The sequence below is a fragment of the Onychostruthus taczanowskii genome, unplaced genomic scaffold (assembly GCF_017590055.1).
Source record: "Onychostruthus taczanowskii isolate IOZ18803 unplaced genomic scaffold, ASM1759005v1 scaffold133, whole genome shotgun sequence".
Classification (NCBI taxonomy): Eukaryota; Metazoa; Chordata; class Aves; order Passeriformes; family Passeridae; genus Onychostruthus; species Onychostruthus taczanowskii.
In genome coordinates, this window is record NW_024498496.1 from 12,969 (window position 1) to 35,284 (window position 22,316).

The window sequence follows — 22,316 nt, forward strand, 5'->3', positions numbered from 1 at the left end:
TTGGCCCCTGGAAACCCCAATAACCCCTTGCCCAGGGATTTAAAAATCTTTTTAAGATTTTCTTTCATGTCCCTATGGTGCACCAGATATCTGGGAGTGAGAAGGCCTCCCTGCAGCACCCAAGGAGCTGACACAGAGGTTTGGAGGCCGTCTCATTCTGTTGCCCCTGCCTGAGCTCTGCAGCTCATGTTTATTACAAATCCAGCTCCTCTCAGTACTGCAGTGGGAGGAGCTGAGCCCATTGTCATCCAGGTATGCACAGAGCCCACCACCACGGATCCAAAACCTAGAAGTACAGAGGACATAACCCATTTCAGATGGAGCAGCAGGAAAAAGGAGAAAAGCCACACATACGTTTTTCTCAGCTTCAGTTCCCAGGCATCCTCATGGGCACCAACATGCACATATTCCTTTTATAGGAATAGAACTAATTCAGTATCAATATGCCAACACTGATGCTGATCTATTTCTAATATGAAACCCAAAGCTTTGCAAGAGAGAAACAAACTTAAAATAAAAAATGCAAACTTAGGATTTTCTCAGCAATTGCACCACTCCCATCTTTTAGGTCAAAGGGGAAAACAAATACCAGTTCCAGATGCAATGTTGCCCTTCCCAAACATTGTCCCACTGCTACCTCTGGAAGTACCTCAAGTACAAGAAGAAATGCACATTTTGCAGCTGAGGAAACACCAACCAACAACATAATAATGAAAAACATGGACTCACAGGTGAGATAGAGGTGAGCGGTTCACCCATTGCCATGGCTGCTGCTCATTCTCCCGCAAAAGGCCAATCCAATGCTCTGAGATGCCTTTGTATCTCATCACAAAACTCTGAAAGAGGGGAAAAGGAAAGATTTTTACCTTCTTCCAACCAAAACCGTCAATTTCACCAGTTGCTTATGCTGATTTAGGGCTTCTTTGGGGCTTGAACATTTCAATCTGCTACGAAAAAGTGTCATCTAGAAACAGGGGTTTATTCCTACAGTCCTTGCAGCAGTTTGCTTTGGTGAGGAATTTGAAGATACCCATGATGACATACCCTCAAGGCCTTTTCCCCAACTTCTCACCCCAGATCTTCAAAAAAGATCCTGGAAGAGCAGTCAAAGAAACTAAAAGGTTTCAAATACAGTGCTTTTGGGTTTTTCCCCCATGCCAAGCAAATCCTCATGTCTCCTTACCAAGTCCTCCGTGCTGTCCAGCATGGCCAAGGAAGCACCAAGTGCTGAGCAGTTGTCGTGGCTGGATGTCCAGTTCCCCTCAACCTCAGAAAAATAGTAGCATTTTCCTCTGTACCTGATCCAGTCAAAGGGGCACTGAAAGCAGGGCTGGGCATGAGGCTGAAAAGCTTGCACTGTCATTAAAAACAGAACAACATTAATGAGCAGCACTTTCCCCTTGCCTCTCTGGGGTGGGGAGATCATTCTCCACCCCACGGCTTCCAAAAGTCTTGCATCTGCTTCAACTGTAGGCAAAGAGAAAAATTAAGATACCGGGAGAGATCCTGTGAGAAAATAAACTCAAATCATGGCCCAGCTTGTGATGTTGGACAAGAAATACAGGTGCTGCACCTTCAAAGAAGGAAATAGGGTGGTAGACTTCAAAAAAACACATTTTAAAGAGGAGTTTCAGAGTAGCCCCATCCCTAAACATGCCCTTGGGTGTTGCTCTCTGTCATTAATGCAAAAGTAGTGAAAATGACAAGGAAGAAGTCCTCTTATTCCTGCAGCCTTCTTGACTTGGTGGGACTCATGCCAACATCTCCTGGCCCCTTCTTCTCTGAAAACAATATTTCTGTGTGACTGTATTCTGAAATGGCTCTTCCTGTTGATTTTCTAAGGGTTTCTCGATGACATCAGCTCCCACACCGTGGGGATGGGTTTGTTCTTCTGTACAAAGACCGCTCTGAAACGTTCTTCTCCCAGAGAGAACAGCAGCTTCGGTGGGCTTTGTCTTCCGAAGGAACATGGAAATAAATCTGTCACAAACACAACCCAAAATATCTCAGAGAAGTTACCTGTGAGACTAAAACTTCGACATTCACCTGCAAAAGCGATGGCTGTGATGAATAGAGTTGTGAAAAGCACTGCCAGAGTCACCTGGCAGGCGACAAGTGCCTCCGGCTTCATCTCCATGCTGTGACCTGCAGGAGAACAGACCTTCAGTGCCTCTGCGAGGGCTCCCAGGACAGCAACACGCTACAGGCCATGCCAAGATCATCAAGGGTTGGTCTCAAGCCAATGCCAGTGAACTTGGTGTCATTTTGAGTGAGAAATACCAAATATTCTTCTTCATGCAGAACAAAATTAGCTATTTTTTGTTTATGGGAGCTCTTTGGGGAACAGTTTCCTACCTAGCTCCAGATAAAAACTCATTAATTGTACCATAATTAAAAATTTGCTTTAATGTCTGGGATTTACTTCATTATTAAAGTTCAGTGGAGTTTTTTTCTCCACCTAAACTAAGACACTTTGGGTCATGGTGCCTCCATTTCTGTATCTTGTGATCCAGAATACACACTTTCCCTTCACCATGTGCAAAGAAAATTCTCTTTCCTAGGGCTTTTATACAAAAATCTTAGTGTTTTCATCCAGTAGGACTTCCCCCATTTTTTGTTTAAGATTTTCCTTCTTAATTCCCATCATATGAACCAAATGTCATGTGAAAAACCCTCCTCTCCCCTCTTCTTCCTGGAAAAAATATTACAAAGTAAGTCAAAAGCCAAATATGCCAAATATAAATTTTTTTAAAGTGTTATATTAAAAAAAATTAAATCAACAAATGAAAAATCAACAAAAAAATTTGAATATTTGTGGGGGCAAAAATATGCCTAAAACAATCAGTTCCTCAAGAGCCTCAGGAAAGGTTAACGCTATGTTAGAATAACCCATCATGTCTGAAATTGGTCTGTTTAGAGCAAAAATTCTATCTGCTGAGTGACAAAAATTTTCCCTCAAGGGAAGTGTCAGAAAAAGCTTTTTCCCCACTACAATCTTACTTCAGCTGGGTTTAGTTCTCAAATTACAGAAGTATCAAAATAAAACCCAAACCCAGTGATTCTACAGTTCATTGTCTTACAGTTACCTGCCCGTTTGTTCCTTTCCATGCCCAAAAATCCGGAATAAACTCTTATTTCCTCCATTTTTGGGGTTCCACCTCTATAGGTGCTCTTGCCTCACCTGCCAAGCAAAGTTTCATCTATCAGAGGTGTCACAAAGGCTCTCCATGCTCAATTAAAATTTTCTCACAATTTAGAATTTTCTCCCTGCACCGTATTTAAACTTTTCCCCCCACCTGATGTTTTCCCACACAATTAAAATCTTGTTCCTGCAATTAAAATTTCCTCTCCCCCCAATTAGTTTTATCTGCCTAATTATACTTTTCTCCCCTCAGTTAAAATTTTCTCCCTGTATGTCAAGTTTTCTTCCCACAATCACACTTTCATCCCAAATTAGTTTTCTCCACCAATTAAAATCTTAAAAATTAAAATTAAAGTCTCCTCAGGTAACATTTTCTCCCTGCAGTTAAAATTTTCTGCAGTAATTAAACTTTCCTCCCTGTAAACTTTTCTCCCCATTAAAGTTTTTCCCCCAATTAGCACCTTCTCCCCACGATTAATATCTTCTTTTCAGTTAATATTTTCTCTCCAATATTAAGGGGTTTGTCCCCTAAATTAAAGTTTTCTCCCCCTATTTAAAATAATCTTCCCCTATTAACATCCCCTGAATTAAAATTTTCTCCTGCAATTAAAAACTTCTCCCTGCAATTGAAATTCTCTCTTCCAGTCAAAATTGAAGACCACCTCCCCTGAGCTCCCAAACCCTGTCACCTGTGTCTGCTCAGTGGGAACAAGCCCAATGCTGAGGCACAACCTGCTCCTGTGAAGAGAAACAAAGTATTTTAAAAAGAATGTTGTTTTGGTTTATTTTATTGTATTCTTAGGGATTTTCCTGTGCCTCCTCAAGGGCAGAGAGGAAGGGGCTGCCTGCCCAGGGCCACCTGCCCACCCACAGAACCAGGGGCTCCCCTCCATTCTACCCAGCAGCACTTCACCTTCTTTTCCAGCACTTCCGGAATTTTTTCTCAGCTAGGGAGATGAATTGTCCAAAAATGCTTTTTTTAGTGTGCAGTTGGAGGAAACACTGCTGGAGATCACTCTGTTCCATGCTGTCAGGGCACCCCAGAACAGCGTTCAGGGATTCTACAAGGGAGAAGTACAGTTCCCTTCAGCCTGTTTTATAAGGGTTTTTACTATAAAAATATAAAAAAAAAAAATAAGTGTTCTTGCAATTAAGCTACCCAGCTGCAGGTTTTACCCTAAGACCTAATTTATTTTGTATTTTTTAGGGGTTTTTTGTAATCACTGGTCACACGCCACTGGAGCAGCTGCCTTTGCAGAGGGCAGGAAGGCTGGCTGATAGCAGCTCACCACAGAAACTTTCTGTGACAAAGAAAAGACGGGAGGGGGGGGGGGGGGAACAAAAAAAAAAATGAAAAAAAAATAAACATGAGACAATAAAAATATAAAAATAAGAAGTACATAAACACAAATTTGAAATAAAAGTATTTTTTACTTTAACTAAAAATTTTAAAATAATTTCAAAATAACACAGTGCTTTTCCTACTGGGACCTTTGGATTTATCCTCTTATTTACCCTATTTCTGGCTGCTGGTAGGTATTGGGGCAAATTTCTGCATTTTTCTTGGGTTTTTTGGGGTTTTTTTTGGTGACTGAGGAAAAAACCATAGTTTTTGCCTCTGTAAAAAGGTGTTGCATTGGGATATTGTGGCACTGACTAAAACCTGGGATTAACACCAAAAAAACCCTAAGAAAAGTGAGGGGAAAAGATTACTGTAGGCTGGAAATTGGTGGTTGTTCCAAGCAGTAGTCAAAGAGTCTCAAACCTGGAGGAAACATAGGTCTAGATGGTGTAAAAGGGTACATTAGGAGTAGGAGGATGGGTTTGCAGGTGAAAAAGTCAGCATAAAATAAAGTAACAAAATAAATTTCATTAGCAGCCACTAGGAAATCCAGATTCTTACCTTCCTTGGCAGGAGCTGGGCAACCCTTGACCACACTGGATCTCTTTGCCCCAGGATAAAACAGAGGCCAAATATTGTGTCAAAACCAACAGAATAAGTCACATGGAGCAACAGGCATTTCAAGTCACTCCCAGCCCATATTTTGGGGAAGAAACACCAAATGTCACCTGTCTCCTCTCCTCCTGCCTGTGGCCACACTGACCACCTCCCAACATGTTTCAACTTCACAGTCAAAAGGTTTATTTAAAGGTTTTTTGAAATGATTATTTATTAATTCTGCTTTCACAGATATTTAGCACAACCACCAAACTCACAGATGTTTCTACACCTCCAGGTATGCCGCCTCTTCCTGGCTGCAGGACACCCATTTCCTCACCACCTTCCATTTACAAGGGTAGTGTGTAGAATACATACATAAATATATATGTATGTACATATGTACAAACTAAAAAGCAGATAAAAGCCCCAGCCAATACCATTTCCTGGAGCCAGATGCAGATGTGAGTGAGTAGTTCACAAGGCAAGGGGTTGTCCAAGGACAGTGTCACTTTTGGGCTGCCCCTGGGACCTTCTGAGCAACCATGGCTGGGGAAATAGTTTATGCAGATTTAAGGCATCTTGGGGATGGTTCTTCTGCTGAGAAACATCGTGGTAAGTCCTATTTTGGGGAGAAAATGCTTGTTTCAAGTTTTGGGAAGATTTTTGGTTTTGCTTACTTTTAGATTTGCTTGCTTCTTCATCTCCATGTTGAGGTTTCCAAGATCATGGAGAACATTGTTGTGGGTTAAATGTCTTCTAAGGTACGATCCTGGCTTGAAAAGAGGGGGAATAAGAGAAAGGAAGGGGTGGGAGAGTGTGACAGATATCTGGAAGCCATTTTGCTTCTGAGACTCTTCTCCTGGAGGCAAAATGGGTGCCAAGACACCCAACATGAGCCAACGCACCTGGATGGGAAAGAAAGCTGCTGAGATCCTGTCTGGAATCCTGGTGGAGATGAGAGCTGGAATGACCTTTGTCTCACCAACTCCCAGCTCTACCAGGAACTCTAAATTAAGCCAATTTCAGATGGTCTCCCATCCCCCAGGATCCATCATTGGGTGCCCAAGGATGCTCCTGAGGCTTCTGCAGCCCCTCCTCCACCTGAGAAACTACCCTCACCCTAGACCGCATTAGTGGTGATTTACTTCTTTGGAGGAAGAAAAGAAGCTTTAAACTTCTGCTCAACTTCTGCTCAAACTCACCAGCTTGACAGAGGGGCTTTTTCTTTTTTTTTCCTCCAAACCCCCAGTTTTTTCATCTTTCATTTTTTTAAAGCAAATGTGGCCTCTTTCAGCACCTGCCTTCTGTCCGTGGTGGCACAGGCTCCTTCTCATAGCTGGGGGGCTGGGGCAACTCATCCTGCTGGTCCTGGTGGTGGTGCTGAGTGTGCAGGGTGAGTAACCAGCTCTTATCTACATCTCACACTCCAGTGAGCAGCCAGGGAGGGGAAACTGGGGTTTATTTCAGCATTTCAGTCTTCGGAGGGGGCAAGGTGGTCCTGTAGAGATGCAACACCACCCATCAAGAATAAGCCCATTCCGAGTAAACATGGATTATACCCATAGCTATCAAACAAGGGTGAAGAATACAAGCCATGTTTTTCAGGCTGGCTTAAGCAACTGTATAAGAAAATTAATCCCAGTTTTGTGGGGTTTGTGGTTTTTGTCCCCAAATGGCTGCAGCTTCTCACCCCACATTACTGTTCCAAGTCTTTCAGGGCTCCCCACAGCCAGCGGTGACAAGCATTCCACAGCTAGACAGTGGGATCCAGGGAAGGAACCAGGGGGAGCAGTGCATGTTTTCATCCCTGGTGCGGTATTTCTGCAAGCCCCGAGGGGACAGCCCCACAGGTAATCCCCCTTCCCGTCTGACTGTGCTGGGAGATGTTTAGGTGAGACCTTTGTGGTGGTCTTCTACTAGAAGAAGAGAGATCCTTAGACCCTTAGAGTTGTGAAATCACAAGTTATTTGGCAAAGAGGAGTCTTGCAAGGAAGAATCCTCTTTTCCATGCAATTTTTGCTGATCCGTCCTCCATGGAGGAGCAGCATCAGCCCTAGGGAGCAGATTCCTTGCCCCTCTTGCTCCACCTCCACCGGCCAATAATGTCCTTGTGGTCACCCCGCCGCAGTAACCTTCCTTCTCTCCAGTGGCTGGTAAAACCACACTGAGGTAAAAAAACTCAGCAATGGGGAAAGAGCTGGGGTGTGGGATGGGGAATCCCTCAGTACCTTCAGCTGGTGGCTGGGAAATAACCTGAACCCTTTGGAGTGTCTCATGGCTTTTTCTCCACATCAGCCTATGCTGGCTCCAAGCTGTGTCCCCAGGACTGGCAGCTCCATGGGGAAAGATGCTACTGGCTTTCTGAGGAATTGGGAAACTGGACTCAAGGCATGAAAAGCTGTGAGAACCAGGACTCCCAACTGGTGGTGCTCCAGGACAAGAAAGAAAAGGTAAATAAGAAGAAGGCAGCTAAAAAAGGATACAAAAGTCCTGATTTTTAGGTGGGCTGGGGGAAAAAAGTGCCTATCAACAGGAGGGTTTGGGGAAAAATTCAAAGTATGAGGGAAATTAATGTCTCATGAATTTGGGAGTCAGGTTTACTCTGTGAATTTGATTACTGTGAAACCCTCCAGAGAGATTTTGGGAGCAACTGGTCACTTCTGATTTTCCAGGAGCACATCAAGACTGTTACAGGCAAGAGCCCACCACCAGTGTGGATTGGATTAAGGTCACATCAGAAGGTGTGGAGATGGGTAGACAACACACCTTTCAACCCCAAAATGTGAGTGTATCCATAGTCTGTTGGTGTAAACAGCAGCTTTGTTCCATTTCAAATGGAGTTCATGCCCTGACCTATCTCTTCAAGATGTTGGAGTTTAAGCAAGAGTCTCATATTCCCCCCCAGCAAAGTTCCGTAGAACAAAGGTTGGGGAAGTGCACCGGAGCACAGTAACCCCACAGCTCCCACCAGACCCATGCAATACCATGGCTTTTCATGCTCCACACATGCTCCTTGCAGATCTTACTGCAGGTACAGCAACTCTCCTCAAATCTGGTCACCCTCCAGCAAGAAATGATGCGTGCATGGTGAAATGGTGCAGGAAAAGGGCAGAAACCTTCCCCCCCCCCCTCCCCCGCTATCTGCAAGATTTGGAGAGTTTCCTCCTCTTCAGCAATACAATACAATATTTGTTTTACAGGCTTGGCACCTCTCTGCACGAGATGGATGAAGGGTGTGGGACACTGAGAGCCAAGGACTTTGAAGTTAATAGATGTGATGCTGAACACAAGTGGGTTTGCAAAAAAAGGCCTTTCCTGCTCTGCTCTGTGACAGCAGAAGATGGAAAGAGAAGGGATGCCTCCATCTGATAAACACACACCCTAAAATGCCCATCCCACAAGACACTTGCTGCCAATATTTGGGATGAAATAGCCCCATCCTCACAGTTACAGCTTTGCAGGAGATTTCAGGGTTTGCAAATCCTCTTACCATGAGGATCAAGACCAATTTTGGGAGCACAGATGAACCTCTGAGCTCGAGGATCAGAAAGGCTCATGCCTCAGGCACAGTGTTGATAGAGCTGTGGCACCAATAAAAATTTATCAAACTGGTTTGCTTCAATTTATTAAAATAACACAGGCAAGAGCACAGGTGGCACATCATGCAAAGTTCATATATAAACATTGCAAATTTCAACTCAAAAAAGCTTTTGTGACTGACAGATATTACCAGTACGCATCTCAACAGGTACAGCTGAGAGTGTCACCACACTGATGCAGGCAACCGGGTAGATGCAGGCAGCTGGGTTTTGCTCAAGTTTTAAGGATCTGGAAGGGTTTATTTTTCTTCTGAGTTGTTTTTTCTGTTGTTGTTGTTGTTGTTGTTTTTTCATTGTTTTGGGCTTATTTGTTGTTGTTGTTTTGGAGAGGTTTTCTTCAGCTCCAAATTTGGAGGGAGGGGAAGGGGAAGGGGAAGCGGGATTCTGTGAGATTTGGTTGATATTCAAGAATATCAACCAAATCAACTCCTACAAGATCAAAAAACTCCATCACATCAGGTAGGAAATGAAAGGCAGCTGGAGACTGGAACAAGTATGCTGCTCCTAACACACAGGAGTGAAAGTTGGGACAGATTATGCAAGAGGAGTACAGAGCTGTTTTGATAGCACCAGGAAAGCCAGAGCCAGTCTGGAGTTGAATCTAGCAACATTTCTGTACATGAAGGGGAACAAAAGAGAATTGTATGTGTAGCTGTAGCAAACAGCAAAAGGAATAAAAGGACAGCTAGGGAAAATGTAAACTCTTCCTGGATGGGGTAGAGGTGCCAATAAGAAAGAATATGGAAAAGTCTGAGATATTCAATACCTTCTTTGCCTCCATGCTTTCTAGTAAAACTGACCTTGAGGAATCCCAAGCCCCAGAAAACAGAGGAAAGTTTGGAACATGCCTAGCCCTCCACGAAAGGAAAAACAGATTAAAGAGAGCTTAAACAAACTGTACATATATAAGCTCATGAAGCATAAGAGGTTGGACCCACAAATGCTGAGGAAGCTGCATGATGCCACTGCAAGTCCACTCTTTATTACCTCTGAAATGTCATGGCAACTGGGAAAGATTCCTGAAGAGTGGAGGAAAGAAAGTATTACTTCTTTCTTCAAGAATGGCAACAGGAAACATCAAGGGTACTACAGGCAGAGCAGCTTCACCACAATCTCTAGGAAGATAAGGGAACAACTAATCCTAGAAGCCATTTTTCCAAACAGGCGAAGGACAACATAGTAATCAGGAATAGTCAATATGGATTTGTGAAGAGGAAGCCATGCTTGACTAACCTGATAACTTTCCACAATGTGGATGATGTAACTGTTTTGATGGATGATGGGAGAACAGTAGAAGTTGTTTACCTCAACTTCAGTAAGACTTGTGACACTGGCTGCCCTAACAGACTCACAGAACAGCTGGGGAGAAATAACAGATAGCACTGTTACATGTTGTGGCCTGGCTGACTAAAGAACTGCCCTGCAGAAAAGGATTTGAGGGTTTTGGTGAACAACAAGCTGATCATGAGCCAGTGATGCAAGCTGATGGCGAAGGCAGCCAAAGCCTCCTAGGCATACTAGGGAGGGAATTGAAATCAGTGTGGAGGGAAGGTGGTCTTTTATCTCTACTCATCACTAAAGCCACACATGGAGCACTGTGTTCAACTATGAGCTCCCCAATTCAAGAACTAGATGGACTTACTGGACAGTGAAAGACTACAAAGATGACTAGGGGACTGGAACGTCTTCCATATGAGGAAAGCCTGAAAGAGCTAAGACTGCTCAGCCTGGAGAAGAGAGGCTTGGGGGGTGTTTTACCCACATGCTTAAATACCTGAGGGGTTGGAACGAAAGGTACAATGCCAGGCTCTTTTCAGTGGTGCTCAAAGACAAGGGGCAATGGGCACAAATTAAAAACAATGGAATTCCATCTGAACGCAAGAAAACACTGTTCTACTGTGAGGCGGGTCAAACGTTGCCCAGAAAGGTTATAAGACATTCAATGAGCAGCTGGGCCTGATCTTGAGCAACAAGTTCTAGCTAACCCTGTGTGAGCAGGTGTCGCCCTGATTTTGTAAGACTTTGTTAAGCCTTCTGATGTTTACATTCTTTCAACAAACTTTCTCACACACAGTTCTGTAAATAACCTATGTTTTGCATTCTTTCATGGAGGTGGAGAGAATTGATGGACCCTTGGTCTGTCCAGTGGCATTGGAGAGGTGGCACTGTCACCCTCCAATCCACTGTCACCTTGGGAAAACTATTAATGTTGGAGTCAGAAAATAAAGGTTCTTCTTCTTCTTTTTTGTTCCCCTCGAGAGCAGCAGTGTCTGTGTCATCATTTCGTGCCTTATCACAACAAGCAGGGGGGTTGGTTTCATTAAATGTTTTCCAATAGAAACAATTCTGTTATTCTGAGATTGGGTGGTTGTCTATGACTATCTAATGTGAGGATATAGGGAAGATTCAGCCAGGTTTTTTTTCAGAGATACTTTGTGGAAGGGCAAGAATAAATGGTGTAACTTTTAATTAGATGGAGGGAATAATTTTTTTTACTATGGTGGTGGTCAGCCCAGAGTGGCTATGAATTCTCTGTCCTTGGAAATATTCAAAACTCAATCACACAAGGCCTCAAGCAGTTTACTCTAACTGCACCTGCGTTAACGGGGGTTTCAACTAAGTGGCCTCCAGGAATCCATCTCAAGCTGAAGGATTTAATGATTCTCCATGGCTGGATTTAAAGAATGTAATTCATCACAGCTCAACATATTGTGGTAGCACTTAAAATACACATGACTCTTAAATATAGGGTTGGTAAAACATGCATACTGAGGAATACAAGACCAGGACTTAGGCAAAGCCAAGTTAATCTAGTTAGCTATCATTTTAGACTGGAAATACTGATCATCTGAGATATGTTCTTCTCTATATATATGTCAGGTAAATGGTCAGAAGAACACTGTCCTAGTAATTTTTAGTGCTTTGAAACATTCAGATGGAACACCCCACTGGCTAAACTCAAAAGGCTTACAGATGAAACCCCAGAAACCCTTTCCACTAACTTCAATGATTAAAAAAAGAATTTGATTGATCCAAGTAGAACCAGGGGGACTGACAAATAACTGCCATACCACCAGATGCCTCAGCCTGTCAATAAGTGCAAACAGGCCCAGAGATTTTGGAAGAAAGCAGAAGGACTAGCTCAAAAATATGAAAAAACCTGCTCATTAAATCCTTACTAAATACTGAAATGAACAGATTGGTTTATGTCTAAAATAAAAGGAGAAGGTTAAAAAGAAAAAATATTTTTAATGTATCTAAATGTATCTTCTGAATTTGATATTCAGGAATATCTTTTCCTTTCCTAAATATTCCTAACTCATTAACCTGATTTTCACCAGAAATTTGTCTATGACACAAATGCAATAGGAAAAGTAGACTCTGTAATAGGTTGTAAAAATTGTAACCAGATCTTTATCCTTACCATAAATGCTTACCTAATTTTTCCTTCTGTACTGAAGTGGAAGCTCTCCAATAGTTGTCTGCGTGCAGAACTCTATTTTTGGTGCTATTCCTTTGATAACAACTGTTAATCACTGCATATGCGTCACTCTTATAATCAGAACACTTCAAGATCTCCATTGAAACTGCATAATCAGAAGTGACTAAAGAAGGCACTTTAGCTAAAGAAGCCTGGCACCAAATTCACCAGCAAATAATAGTGGCAAAGGAGTTTTCCTTTCAAAAGCAGCACTTTGATTTTAGTCTGCTCTCTTAATTGGTATAAACTGTACCAGAAGGGGAACATGCATAAGGCCAGCATGTTCCAACAACATGCTTGAGGCACTGACCCAGACACTTGGTAGTGACTTTGACACTTCCTCATAAAGACAGTATTGTGAAGAAAGGGAGAAGAAACCCTTGATCTACAAAAAATAAATACAGTTCTTTACTGTGTAAGTAGCAGCTCCTTTTGTACAGTGGTGTACTGGGTTAACCCAAAGGACACTTGGGAAAGTGATGTGAAAAAGAAATTCAGATTTGCCTTTCAAGGCAGGTAATGCCATGAAAAATACTGTAAAGACACTAATGATGCCTGACAACAATAACATCTGTTCACTTAGACTTTGAATTGTGCATTTCTAGAATCTTCTCTTTTTTCTATAAGAATGATAGGGAAATCATGGTACAGTACCTTCAAACTTCATTTGCCCCTACCATTATGCAAAGAGAATAAAATAAGCAGTAGTGATAAAGAAGGAAAGAAATAAGGTATATCTGGAAGGAAATACGATGACATATTAGTAATTTGAGTGCAGCATCTGGCTGGCCCAGACCCAGCCACAGAAATGAGGTGATGCTACCATTTCTCCCTCTGGATCTAAGCTAGTTTGAGGGTACCCCCAAATCACCTGCTCCTTTACAAACATGTCACCACCTTCTTTGTCTTCATCAGGTTCTTAAGGACCAAGTTAAAGAATTGCACAATGTAATGTTTGGTTAACGTGAGCATATATTTCTAAATTTCTATTCCAAATGTATGGAAGGTATTCCTGTATTAGGCAGAACTTCATTAACAGTTAAGATTTTTTTAAGTCTAGTATTTCTATACTTGCAATTTATACATAATCTGATATTGTGATGTGAAATAATGCCATTACTAGTTTGTAGAGTAAGCACAAGAACCTTCTGAATTAATTAGTGCAAAACTGACTCCACAGGAAAGATGACCCTCCTTGTTCAAAGTTATTGTATGCTGAAATACACTCATGTTAATAATAAAAAATATAATATTAATAAAATATTATTTTAATAATATAATACTCAATATAGTATTTATAAAACAAATCTGTTTCATTGTTTCTTTTGCACAATCTAATCCATAATGTAGTGAGAAGTATGAAAATATAATTATTCTAGGCTGCTGTTGCTCCTTCTGGAAACAATGAAACCTAGAAAGAATAGGCTGTGGGAAGCCTTACAAAAATACAAAAATAAAAGACCCTCAGGAAAAGAGTGAGAACAGGCAAAGTGAAAAAAAACAAGGCATGTACATGAGATAAAGAAAATGGACAGAAATCTGGCATCCCCAAAGGCCACTGGTACAAAGAATCTTGAAAATCTTTTAAGTGACTGGACCTTTCACACCATCTTTGGATGAAGGTATATAGCTAAACATAATGTTTTGTTATTAGATCTTCTACCGGCCTTCAGTGTGTGACTAACAAATTTAATTGTTAGGATAGCCTGTATCCTAACAGGGACATTCTCTCAGCACTTCTACATTCAAAAGTGCACAGGAGCATTCCCCTCTGCTCAAGAGGATCAAAGAGACAGTCAAACTCCAGTCCACACAAAATTGCCACTACCACTGCAGTCCTTCCTTCTTCAGACAAGTGTGATAGGCACCAGTTTCAGGCAACTTACTGGAAAATAAGGAGAATTAGTGTCATCACTAATTCTCTATCCATACGACAACAGGCAGGAGTCAGCTTGCATTCTGGGAACAGAAAGTCCCCTGTACACCCATCACAAAATGCGCAGTCATCCCCTACTGCGCATAAGAAGAAAGAGACGCCTATTAAAAATAGCTGTCAGGGTTGTTATATGGAACTGTCATTGCTGTGCAATGAAAACTTCAGAAATTTACACTTGTGAATGAATGAGTGAATGTTCTTGACAGAATGCTGCTCGTCTTGCGCATAGTGATGCTTTCAGAAGCAGGTGGTAGTTGGAACATTAGTGGGCCTAGGAAGCATGGTACAGGAATGGCACATATTCAGCAGGATTAAGAATTGTTTGATGTTGAAAATGTTTAAGACAGCAGCTACTTTTCAGCATACTGTCCTCCTCTGTTTTCAGGGAACATTTTCGTTTGCATTCCTGAGAGCCACAGCAAACAAAACCACAGAAATACAGCAAGCCCAAACCATTTGGTCCTGTATTTGTATATAGGAAAGAACACAACAATATCAGGGGTTTTCTGCCTGCTTGACTAAAAGAATAACTACATCTCCAGAAAATGGCTTATTCACTATATCCCTAGAACTCTTACTTTGCTGCAGCTGATTACTTTGTTTTCTGAAATGAAGAGGATAAGAGGTTGGGAAACCATTTATGTTTGCACTGGTTTTGAAAGATTTGGTTTAGCAGAGCAGTCCTGGAGTTTGATGTTGTCACTAACTTTGAAAGCATCAAAGAAAAATCAAAGTATGTTGGCGATGGACACAACCACAAGACTTGAAGGCAGACTACTTATTTATGTTGTACAGAATGTCCAGAGCTGTGATAGAGGATGTCGTGCTAGTGCATATTTTATAAAATATGTATAAGGCATATTTTTATACACAGATTACTAAATCTTGACCTTGATTTCTCAGTGTTTTCAGTTGTCCTAGGTTATAATATAAAGATGTATTCTATTTCCATCCTCAAGAGCTGTTGAACCAGGAGGGGCATTGTTTTTTCCTTATCTCCTGTTAATGGGCCCACCAATGCTTTGCTGCATGACTCAGAGATAACTCCCTCCAGGGGCCATTTCTGTTTAATGGACCCACCACATGACTCACAGAATGATAACAGCCCATTGTGAGATGCTCCACATGATGAGGGGGGAGGAGCTAAATATCCCCACCTGGATATAGTCTGGGATTTGGGACAGAACAGTCAGTCCACTGGATTCCTGGAGGAATGGCTGTCTTTTCCACTGGATCTTCAGAGGAAGACTACACCCTTTCTACAGGATCATGGGACTGCTACCAACACCCTGACCAACAGGGTGTTAGGTTGTATTCTGACTTTGTCAGTGGTATTTCTTTGGTATTATTGCATGTATTTTGGTTTTCCTTTTCCCTTTTCCTAATAAATTGTATTTTTGACTTGAGTCTCTCACTGGTTTTGCTTTCAAACCAGAACATCAGTACAATTAGAAGTTGTCTCACACAGGGAAGAGAATTAAATATTCTAATCTGCCTATTGCAGGAATAAAAAAAAAAAAAAATTGTATGAAATCACAATATTCTAAAGTTTGTTCAGCAGATATGTCCTCACAAAGTAGTGTTGAAAGACAATCACCATAATTTTCAATATGTATTTCCTCCAGAGAGCCAGCATGTAGTAAATGAACATTGTGTAATTCGGCCAACAAATCATACAGCATGCAAGCAGTTTCCTACAAAATGAGGGTGTAAGTATCCATGCTTAGTGATGCTAGTCTTTCAAGGACAAGGCACAACACTCAGCAACTTTGGCTTTGGTGAAAGCATGGCATTACCAGTACACAAACCCTAATCGAATCGGGGACCAGTGGAACTCCATGGGAGTACAGCTCAAAGGACAGCACTGCAGGGGCAGATAATAAAAGTTGCACTGATTAACTGGCTTGACTTACACATATGTGCAAAGTTCTGTTTTGTTCCCTAGGGATCTCACTGCTTTTGTCTGAATTCTAAGAATGGCAGCTGGTCATCACGCTGGTTCCTGTGCAAAGCTGAGTGAAGATGATGGAGGAAGCAAGCTGTCCTGGTTACTTTCGCAAGATAAAATATGCTTTATATTTTATAACATAAAGCATATGTGGGACTCTGCATTTGTGGACCGGAAGAAGTAAGATAACCCAGATTACCATGACCAGATATGATGTGCCTGGGATTGTACATACTTGGATGAGGGAGATGAATTGTCCTGGGTTACCATGGCAAAGTCTTGTCAAGCCCTACACCACACTTGTCTTTAGTTCTTTTCTTCCTTCAGAAGCCTATTAACTGTGTTCTGAGTAAAGGAGGTCAGTGCTGCTCCATACAGCACTCTTGAGAAAGAATATACTTTCCTAAGTTCCCAGCACAGGAGGCAAGCTATATGACACACTGTCAAGTACCTGGCTTAGAAACTATAGCAGGGGTTTTGCCTTCCTGAGGTGTGACACTAAGATGGCCACAATGGATATTCTGCTATAAAAGCTGCTGCTGCCTTCACTTGGACAGGTTCTTTACAGAAGTGGAGATATGTTCACTTCCAATCAGAGGAAAAACAAACCCTGCAAACCATGCTACAAGGCTGACAATTTTCAGTAGAAGTCAATAATGAGACTACCATGTTTGATTGTATTCAAAGTTTCATCTCTTTTAGTCACACTGCTTTTATGCCTTTCTAATGGACCCCAGCTTTACAAGAACCAAGAACAACTTTTGTGACCTTTTGATATTCTGAAAATAAGGCAATACTAAATTCTGCCATATGAGGTCTGACTTCTGCTGAACCAAGGACACAGGCAGGCACTGGTTCCTCTTGTGAGGAATACACTTTGCTTTTGTCAATATCTTTTAAATTTATAAAATTGAAAGAAGATAGTATACCCCACAGGACACTAAGTAAGCCAAATCTCAAAGCTGCCTATTTTTGCAGAGCCAAACAACAAGAATGAAAACAGATGACATTTGATGGATTAAGGATATGTCAGTTCTATGCAGAATAAAGAACTGATATTCTAAAGGGCCATAATATGCTGATGATATTATTAAATCCTTTGGCATTACTTAAAATTTTGAGTCTCATTCCTTTTAAAGGTATTACTTATCAGTCTTTTCTGTCCTGACACACAGAAAAAATATGCTATGCCCAGGGGACAAACAGGCTTTATATACTACACCTAGTTATCTGACAGCCTGATACCCACAAAGCTTGCATTAATGTAATCATACAAGAAAATGAGCACTCTCTGTACTAAGCCAGATCACCCACTTTTTTCCCCCGTGTTTAGGCTTTTATACAGAGATAATATAGATTATCTCAATTTACTTTTTGCATCCTTCTCCAGTATCACTGATGTTTTTGAACAAGAAATAATATCACAAATTACCCTTTAATATATCAGCAACTCTTCAAAGCATAAAGCAAAAAGGAAAGGGAAAGATGACTATCTGAAGCAAAATATCTTGAAAAATAAATACCAACTGCACAAGAAACGTTTGTTACACGAGGAACATAGAGTATATTTTTAATTTGCTGTAACAGAAAAATAACTGATTTTAGTAAATAGCCTGCAGTTTTAGAACATACATGATGCTCTATAATCAGTGAGCTCAACAATAGCACTCATCTGCCACCCTGTGTCCATTTGGCTTTTTCCCATCTTACAAGAACACACAATATGAAGCCTGAAGATGACTATCTAACAAGATGAACTTTACATTTTTGTGTTCTGGTTGAATGTAACCAGAAAACTAGACTGCAATCAGAAACAAGAAAATTAGTATGAAGAAACTAAAGCATCATGACTGATCCTAACAAATAATTAAAATTATTCAAATTATTCAAATCAGAAAATAATTTTTTTTCTACTCAAGTGTGTACCCACAATATACAAGAAATTATGGAGTAGAAAGAAATACCAGTGGAGGAGGTCCTTAAATTTAAAAGGGAAAGAAAGCTAGGGGGCATGACATAACACTAGTATCCTTAGTATCCTGATACTAATATCCTTTACAGTATCAAATCAATTAGCACATGGAAAAATATTTACTTGCCTGTGGAAAAAATATTTACTTGCTTATTACCTGAAGACACAAGGTGAGTTAATTCAAATTTAATTACATTAAGTGAGAGATGAAAAATAAACTATAGCAGGGTGGCTGAATGATAGAATACACCCGGGACTGTAATCAAAAGCTGCACATACAGAAAGGAATGGAGGAAGATCAGCAAAGGAATGAGAAGAATGGATAAATGATAGATGAGAAAGGAGACAGAGCTACTTTCTACTTCAGTTCCTTAAGTATTAGTTCTAACATTATTATCATTATTGCTAGAACAGATACACACATAAAAGTAATATCAGGACAGTCTCTGTGGTTGACACCTGATGGATTTACAATCCATCAGGACAATGGGACAGTCAGTGGCTTCTGCTTGAGCTTCTGTTGATTTTACAGGAATGGCTTGCTCCAGAAGGACAAAAACCTGAAACCTTTTTAAGATTAAGGAATTCCAAGAGAATTAAAGCTATGGGATGAAAGTATTTTAACAAAATGTGCTTCTGTAGGTATGACTGACTATTGAAAGTCAATACTAGCAATGGCAAAACAGAATACAGACCGGCCACTGTTATAGGTAATTTTTTTTCTCTCCCACATCCCCCTACAAGCAATAGATTTTGGCTTTTAAATGACTCCCTAACCATTAAATGTGACATGACTTGTCAGAGACTTCAAAATGCCAAATTGCTGATAGAAAAATAAAAAGCAGTGTCAGGTTAGCCTCGTGTGTCACACTAGGTGTCAGAACACAGCCTGTCGTAAGAATGGAAAAATCCTGTAATTGATTTGAGGGGAGCTTGCTTATAAAGGCTGACATTCAAATGGCTCACATAAGTGCAACATAAAGGGGGACCAACGTGTACCAGGTCATGTACTCTGGAAAGGCAGTCAGAGAAACAGACTCATTATGTGAATACATGGATCTACTTTTTTCAATTTTAATTATCACCTATTCAAATACCATACTTACTTTCTGTATTTTGCTTTCTGCAGCAGGATCTAAAGCACCTTCAAACATCTTTGGGAAAACAGTAAGAAGCAAATAAATTAATTATAACACTCATTAAACAAACCAGCATTCACAGGAACACTTTAATACCTATTCAAAATAATTCTTGTATTTTTTGCCAAGCCGCCACTGAGCAAATAACTTAGCTAATATTATATATTACTGTGTACTTTGGGATGTGATTTACATTTTTAAAGTTATGCAATGTTTTGGAAAAAACAAAGCTGAAATTTCATATTCATTCATATAGGCATCAACTTCAGAACAGCCTGTAATTTGTAGGGAAAAAAATTCAGGTTTACAGTATGCTGAGTCCAGTTCTTTGAACTGTAAATCAGAAGACCCACAAATACAATTAGGAAATATATGTTTGAAAAACACTTGAATTCTTGACCAATGCTATAGGATACATCCCAAATTAAAAGATTAAAAGCCGTAACTCTAAATACCTTAAAGGACAGTAATTTTCCACAGAGATTATAGGCAAATGAGAAAATAGAAGGAAGCTTTCCTTTATGTTTCTGTGTATTACGTAGAGTGTGTTTGAATATCTTATAAAAACAAAATCAGTTAAGATATCACCTGTGAAATACCTTTTAAGAAACAAATTCAAACGCATTTGTCTGCCTTTAGCTCTTGTCGATTTTGCTACAAAGAATCATGGCTTTTTCAAATACTCTTTGCACACCTTGGAGTGAAATTCTGACCCCTTTGAAGTAAATTGGAATTTTACCACTGATTTTATTTGGGCACAAATGTCAGACATTCTACCTATTTAGAGAAGATGCATTCAGCTGCATTCCTCTTGTTTTATCAATATTTGCTGCTTTTTTTTTTTTTTAAGGCATCAATGTCCTTCAAATGACAGCAGTGCTTTCAGACAATATTTTAGCAATAGTCTTTTTTAAAGAGGGCTGACTTAAGCCATGTCTCCTCCAGGAAAATGTGCTACTTCACTGTTTGTCAACACCTACTAATGAAGGTCACAGGCACAAAAAATCCCTAATGTGTGGTAAGACAAAAGATGAACTTATCTAACAAGACCTACTTCATGTGAATTACTTAGCATTAAGTAAACATCTAAGAAATTACTCTTTGGAAGTGGGTTATATTTCTCACTTCTGGTCATAACATATTTGTGGGGTTTTATTACATAGAGATCGAAGAGTCATGTGTTCAGAGTTGTGTTTGCCTTGAGACAGGGAAAAAGCCTTAATAATACTTTAGTTTCCATGTGTAGTTTTCCACTTGTGTCAAGGACAACCAGAGCAGAAAGGAAGAGCCATCATGCTACTCAAAGAAAAGCCTCTTGCAAGCCAGATGTAAACAATTTTAGAGAAGCACACAGGTAGCAAGAGTAATTTGAAAAACAATCAAGAAGACTTTGGGTCAAATAGATAAGAAATATACTGTTCTAAATTTCTTGGATACCCGTTTTGCAAATGGCTTCAGCATGGGCTTGCTTGTCAGTTGACACAGGCATGCTGTCTTACACCATTTTTTAAAAAGCAATTTTCAAACACAACATACATTAACATACAGTAACATACAGTAAGGTAAGTAAGTACAGTAAGTGAGACTCCTCTCATCATCAGTTCCAGGTGTTTGAGTGACATGTAAAAGGGCATCAAAACCACTTGTCCATCATTTATTTAGATCTTCATTTACATCATATGTCTTCTACACACACAGAAACCTTAACAGATGATAGCCATATTATAATTAGGATGTCATACTGATCCCAGAGTAATCATATCTGAATCAAAATAACTTAAAATTACCCTCATATAGACTATTAATATTACTGATACTAGGTAAGAACTGTCCATGTGGGAGATGACCTCTCACTACCACTTATGTCAAAGTTCCAGATCATAAAATCTCAAAGAAATGTGAAGTTCTGTTTGAGGAATGGGCCTAATAATGCATCTTATCATGCTGAGATACATGTGAAACAAGAATAACTTATCACTTGTAAAGAGAAATAAGATTACACCTGAATTACATCTTATACAAGACTTGAGACATCAGTTTCTATCCCAAGACATACAACAAACCAAAGACATCCTTTCAAAGGACACGTTATGAGACAAGAGAGGAGTAACAGGAGGAAAGCATTCATTCTGCCTTTTTGTGTTGACCCAGGATGCACAAACTGAGATATATGTTGGTTTCTCAGCCAGAAACACACTAGGAAATGTAACCTTAAGAAAAGGGTACTTCCACATGAAACTCCTTGGTCCAGTCTTAGGCATAGACACCTGTCCAAGTCTGCAGGACCCTATCTCAGAACAGACTCACTGCCCTTTATTACTGATAATCTCAAAATGTCAGGTTAAGAGCTATCACTGGGAGTTCTCTCATTTTGTATTTTTGGCTTTTATAATCCCGTGTAACAGGGACTAAATTTCATAGGCTTTAGCATTACACAGAAACATTTGATTACAAGAGAATGATTGACTTAAAAAACATAATTTTTTTTCTCTTTTATCTGATGAGAACTATTGTGACCAACATGCTAGTATTATCCCTTTGGCCACAGCAGTAATCCCTTTGTTATACAAACAACACACAGCAACAGGTCACCTACCTTTCCATTTAATCTAAAGTTTTCCTGGCGTATTTTTCTTGCAGACTTTACACCTGCGACTCCCAAAGAATCAGCCAGCGCCTCCTGTTTGGAGCTAAATAGCCAATCCATGGGTAAACAGTAGGGCTACAACGAGGGCACATTTTAATCTTTACAGGGTGCTACCACAAAGGTATGGCCTCATTATTCCCGGACGAGAGCGAAGCTATAAAAACACCCCAGACAGCACCCCAGCAGCTCTTAGGCCTGAAGGACCGTACATACACGAACACACACACACACACGCGCGCGTGGTATTTTGCCGTGTGGCAGCCTGCAGGAAGGTGAGCGGCCTTCCAGCGGCACGGAAAAGGCAGGATCAGGGAAAGGCATGGGGACAGGCGACGGCACAGTACAGGGGCAGCGGCACGGCCAGAGACAGTGAAGAGCGCAGCACTCACGGGCACGGGCCACGGCAGCTCCGGCTCAGGGGAGGAGCCGGGGCGGAGGCGGAGCGGCGGCAGGGCCCGCCCCGCCCAGCCCGCTGCCTTCATTGCCGCCCCTGAGGCGCGCCCACCATTC

At 40.8% G+C, this 22,316-nt stretch overlaps 2 protein-coding genes and 1 long non-coding RNA gene across 3 annotated transcripts; 2 read left to right on the top strand and 1 right to left on the bottom strand.

The window, feature by feature from the left end:
- Positions 1 to 2: 2 nt before the first annotated feature.
- Positions 3 to 22,249, bottom strand: LOC121332024 (C-type lectin domain family 2 member B-like). The gene is made up of 11 exons (XM_041397002.1): positions 22,196 to 22,249; positions 21,756 to 21,849; positions 19,127 to 19,174; positions 5,762 to 5,853; positions 4,056 to 4,203; positions 3,832 to 3,880; positions 3,087 to 3,181; positions 2,047 to 2,145; positions 1,184 to 1,356; positions 730 to 836; positions 3 to 286 (listed from the first exon to the last, which is right to left on the bottom strand). Exons 7-11 carry the CDS (start codon positions 3,142 to 3,144, stop codon positions 73 to 75), a joined length of 651 nt encoding a protein of 216 aa, XP_041252936.1. The 5' UTR covers positions 3,145 to 3,181; positions 3,832 to 3,880; positions 4,056 to 4,203; positions 5,762 to 5,853; positions 19,127 to 19,174; positions 21,756 to 21,849; positions 22,196 to 22,249; the 3' UTR covers positions 3 to 72.
- LOC121332026 lies at positions 315 to 2,469 on the top strand. Its single transcript, XR_005952102.1, has 2 exons — positions 315 to 731; positions 1,843 to 2,469. It is a non-coding gene; the product is annotated as an uncharacterized LOC121332026 (long non-coding RNA).
- LOC121332022 (killer cell lectin-like receptor subfamily B member 1B allele B) lies at positions 4,526 to 10,788 on the top strand. Its single transcript, XM_041397001.1, has 6 exons — positions 4,526 to 5,696; positions 6,379 to 6,477; positions 6,794 to 6,934; positions 7,380 to 7,534; positions 7,757 to 7,866; positions 8,285 to 10,788. Exons 1-6 carry the CDS (start codon positions 5,627 to 5,629, stop codon positions 8,451 to 8,453), a joined length of 744 nt encoding a protein of 247 aa, XP_041252935.1. The 5' UTR covers positions 4,526 to 5,626; the 3' UTR covers positions 8,454 to 10,788.
- Positions 22,250 to 22,316: the final 67 nt, after the last annotated feature.

Coding starts and splice junctions, on each gene's coding strand:
- LOC121332024 (XM_041397002.1), bottom strand. CDS start 3,144: ATGGAGGAAATAAGAGTTTATTCCGGATTTTTGGGCATGGAAAGGAAC. Junction 1,357..2,046: donor CACAGCCATCGCTTTTGCAG/GTGAATGTCGAA, acceptor TTTTAATGACAG/TGCAAGCTTTTCAGCCTCAT. Junction 837..1,183: donor TGGACAGCACGGAGGACTTG/GTAAGGAGACAT, acceptor CCCCTCTTTCAG/AGTTTTGTGATGAGATACAA.
- LOC121332022 (XM_041397001.1), top strand. CDS start 5,627: ATGGCTGGGGAAATAGTTTATGCAGATTTAAGGCATCTTGGGGATGGT. Junction 6,935..7,379: donor CCGAGGGGACAGCCCCACAG/GTAATCCCCCTT, acceptor TCTCCACATCAG/CCTATGCTGGCTCCAAGCTG. Junction 7,535..7,756: donor TCCAGGACAAGAAAGAAAAG/GTAAATAAGAAG, acceptor CTGATTTTCCAG/GAGCACATCAAGACTGTTAC.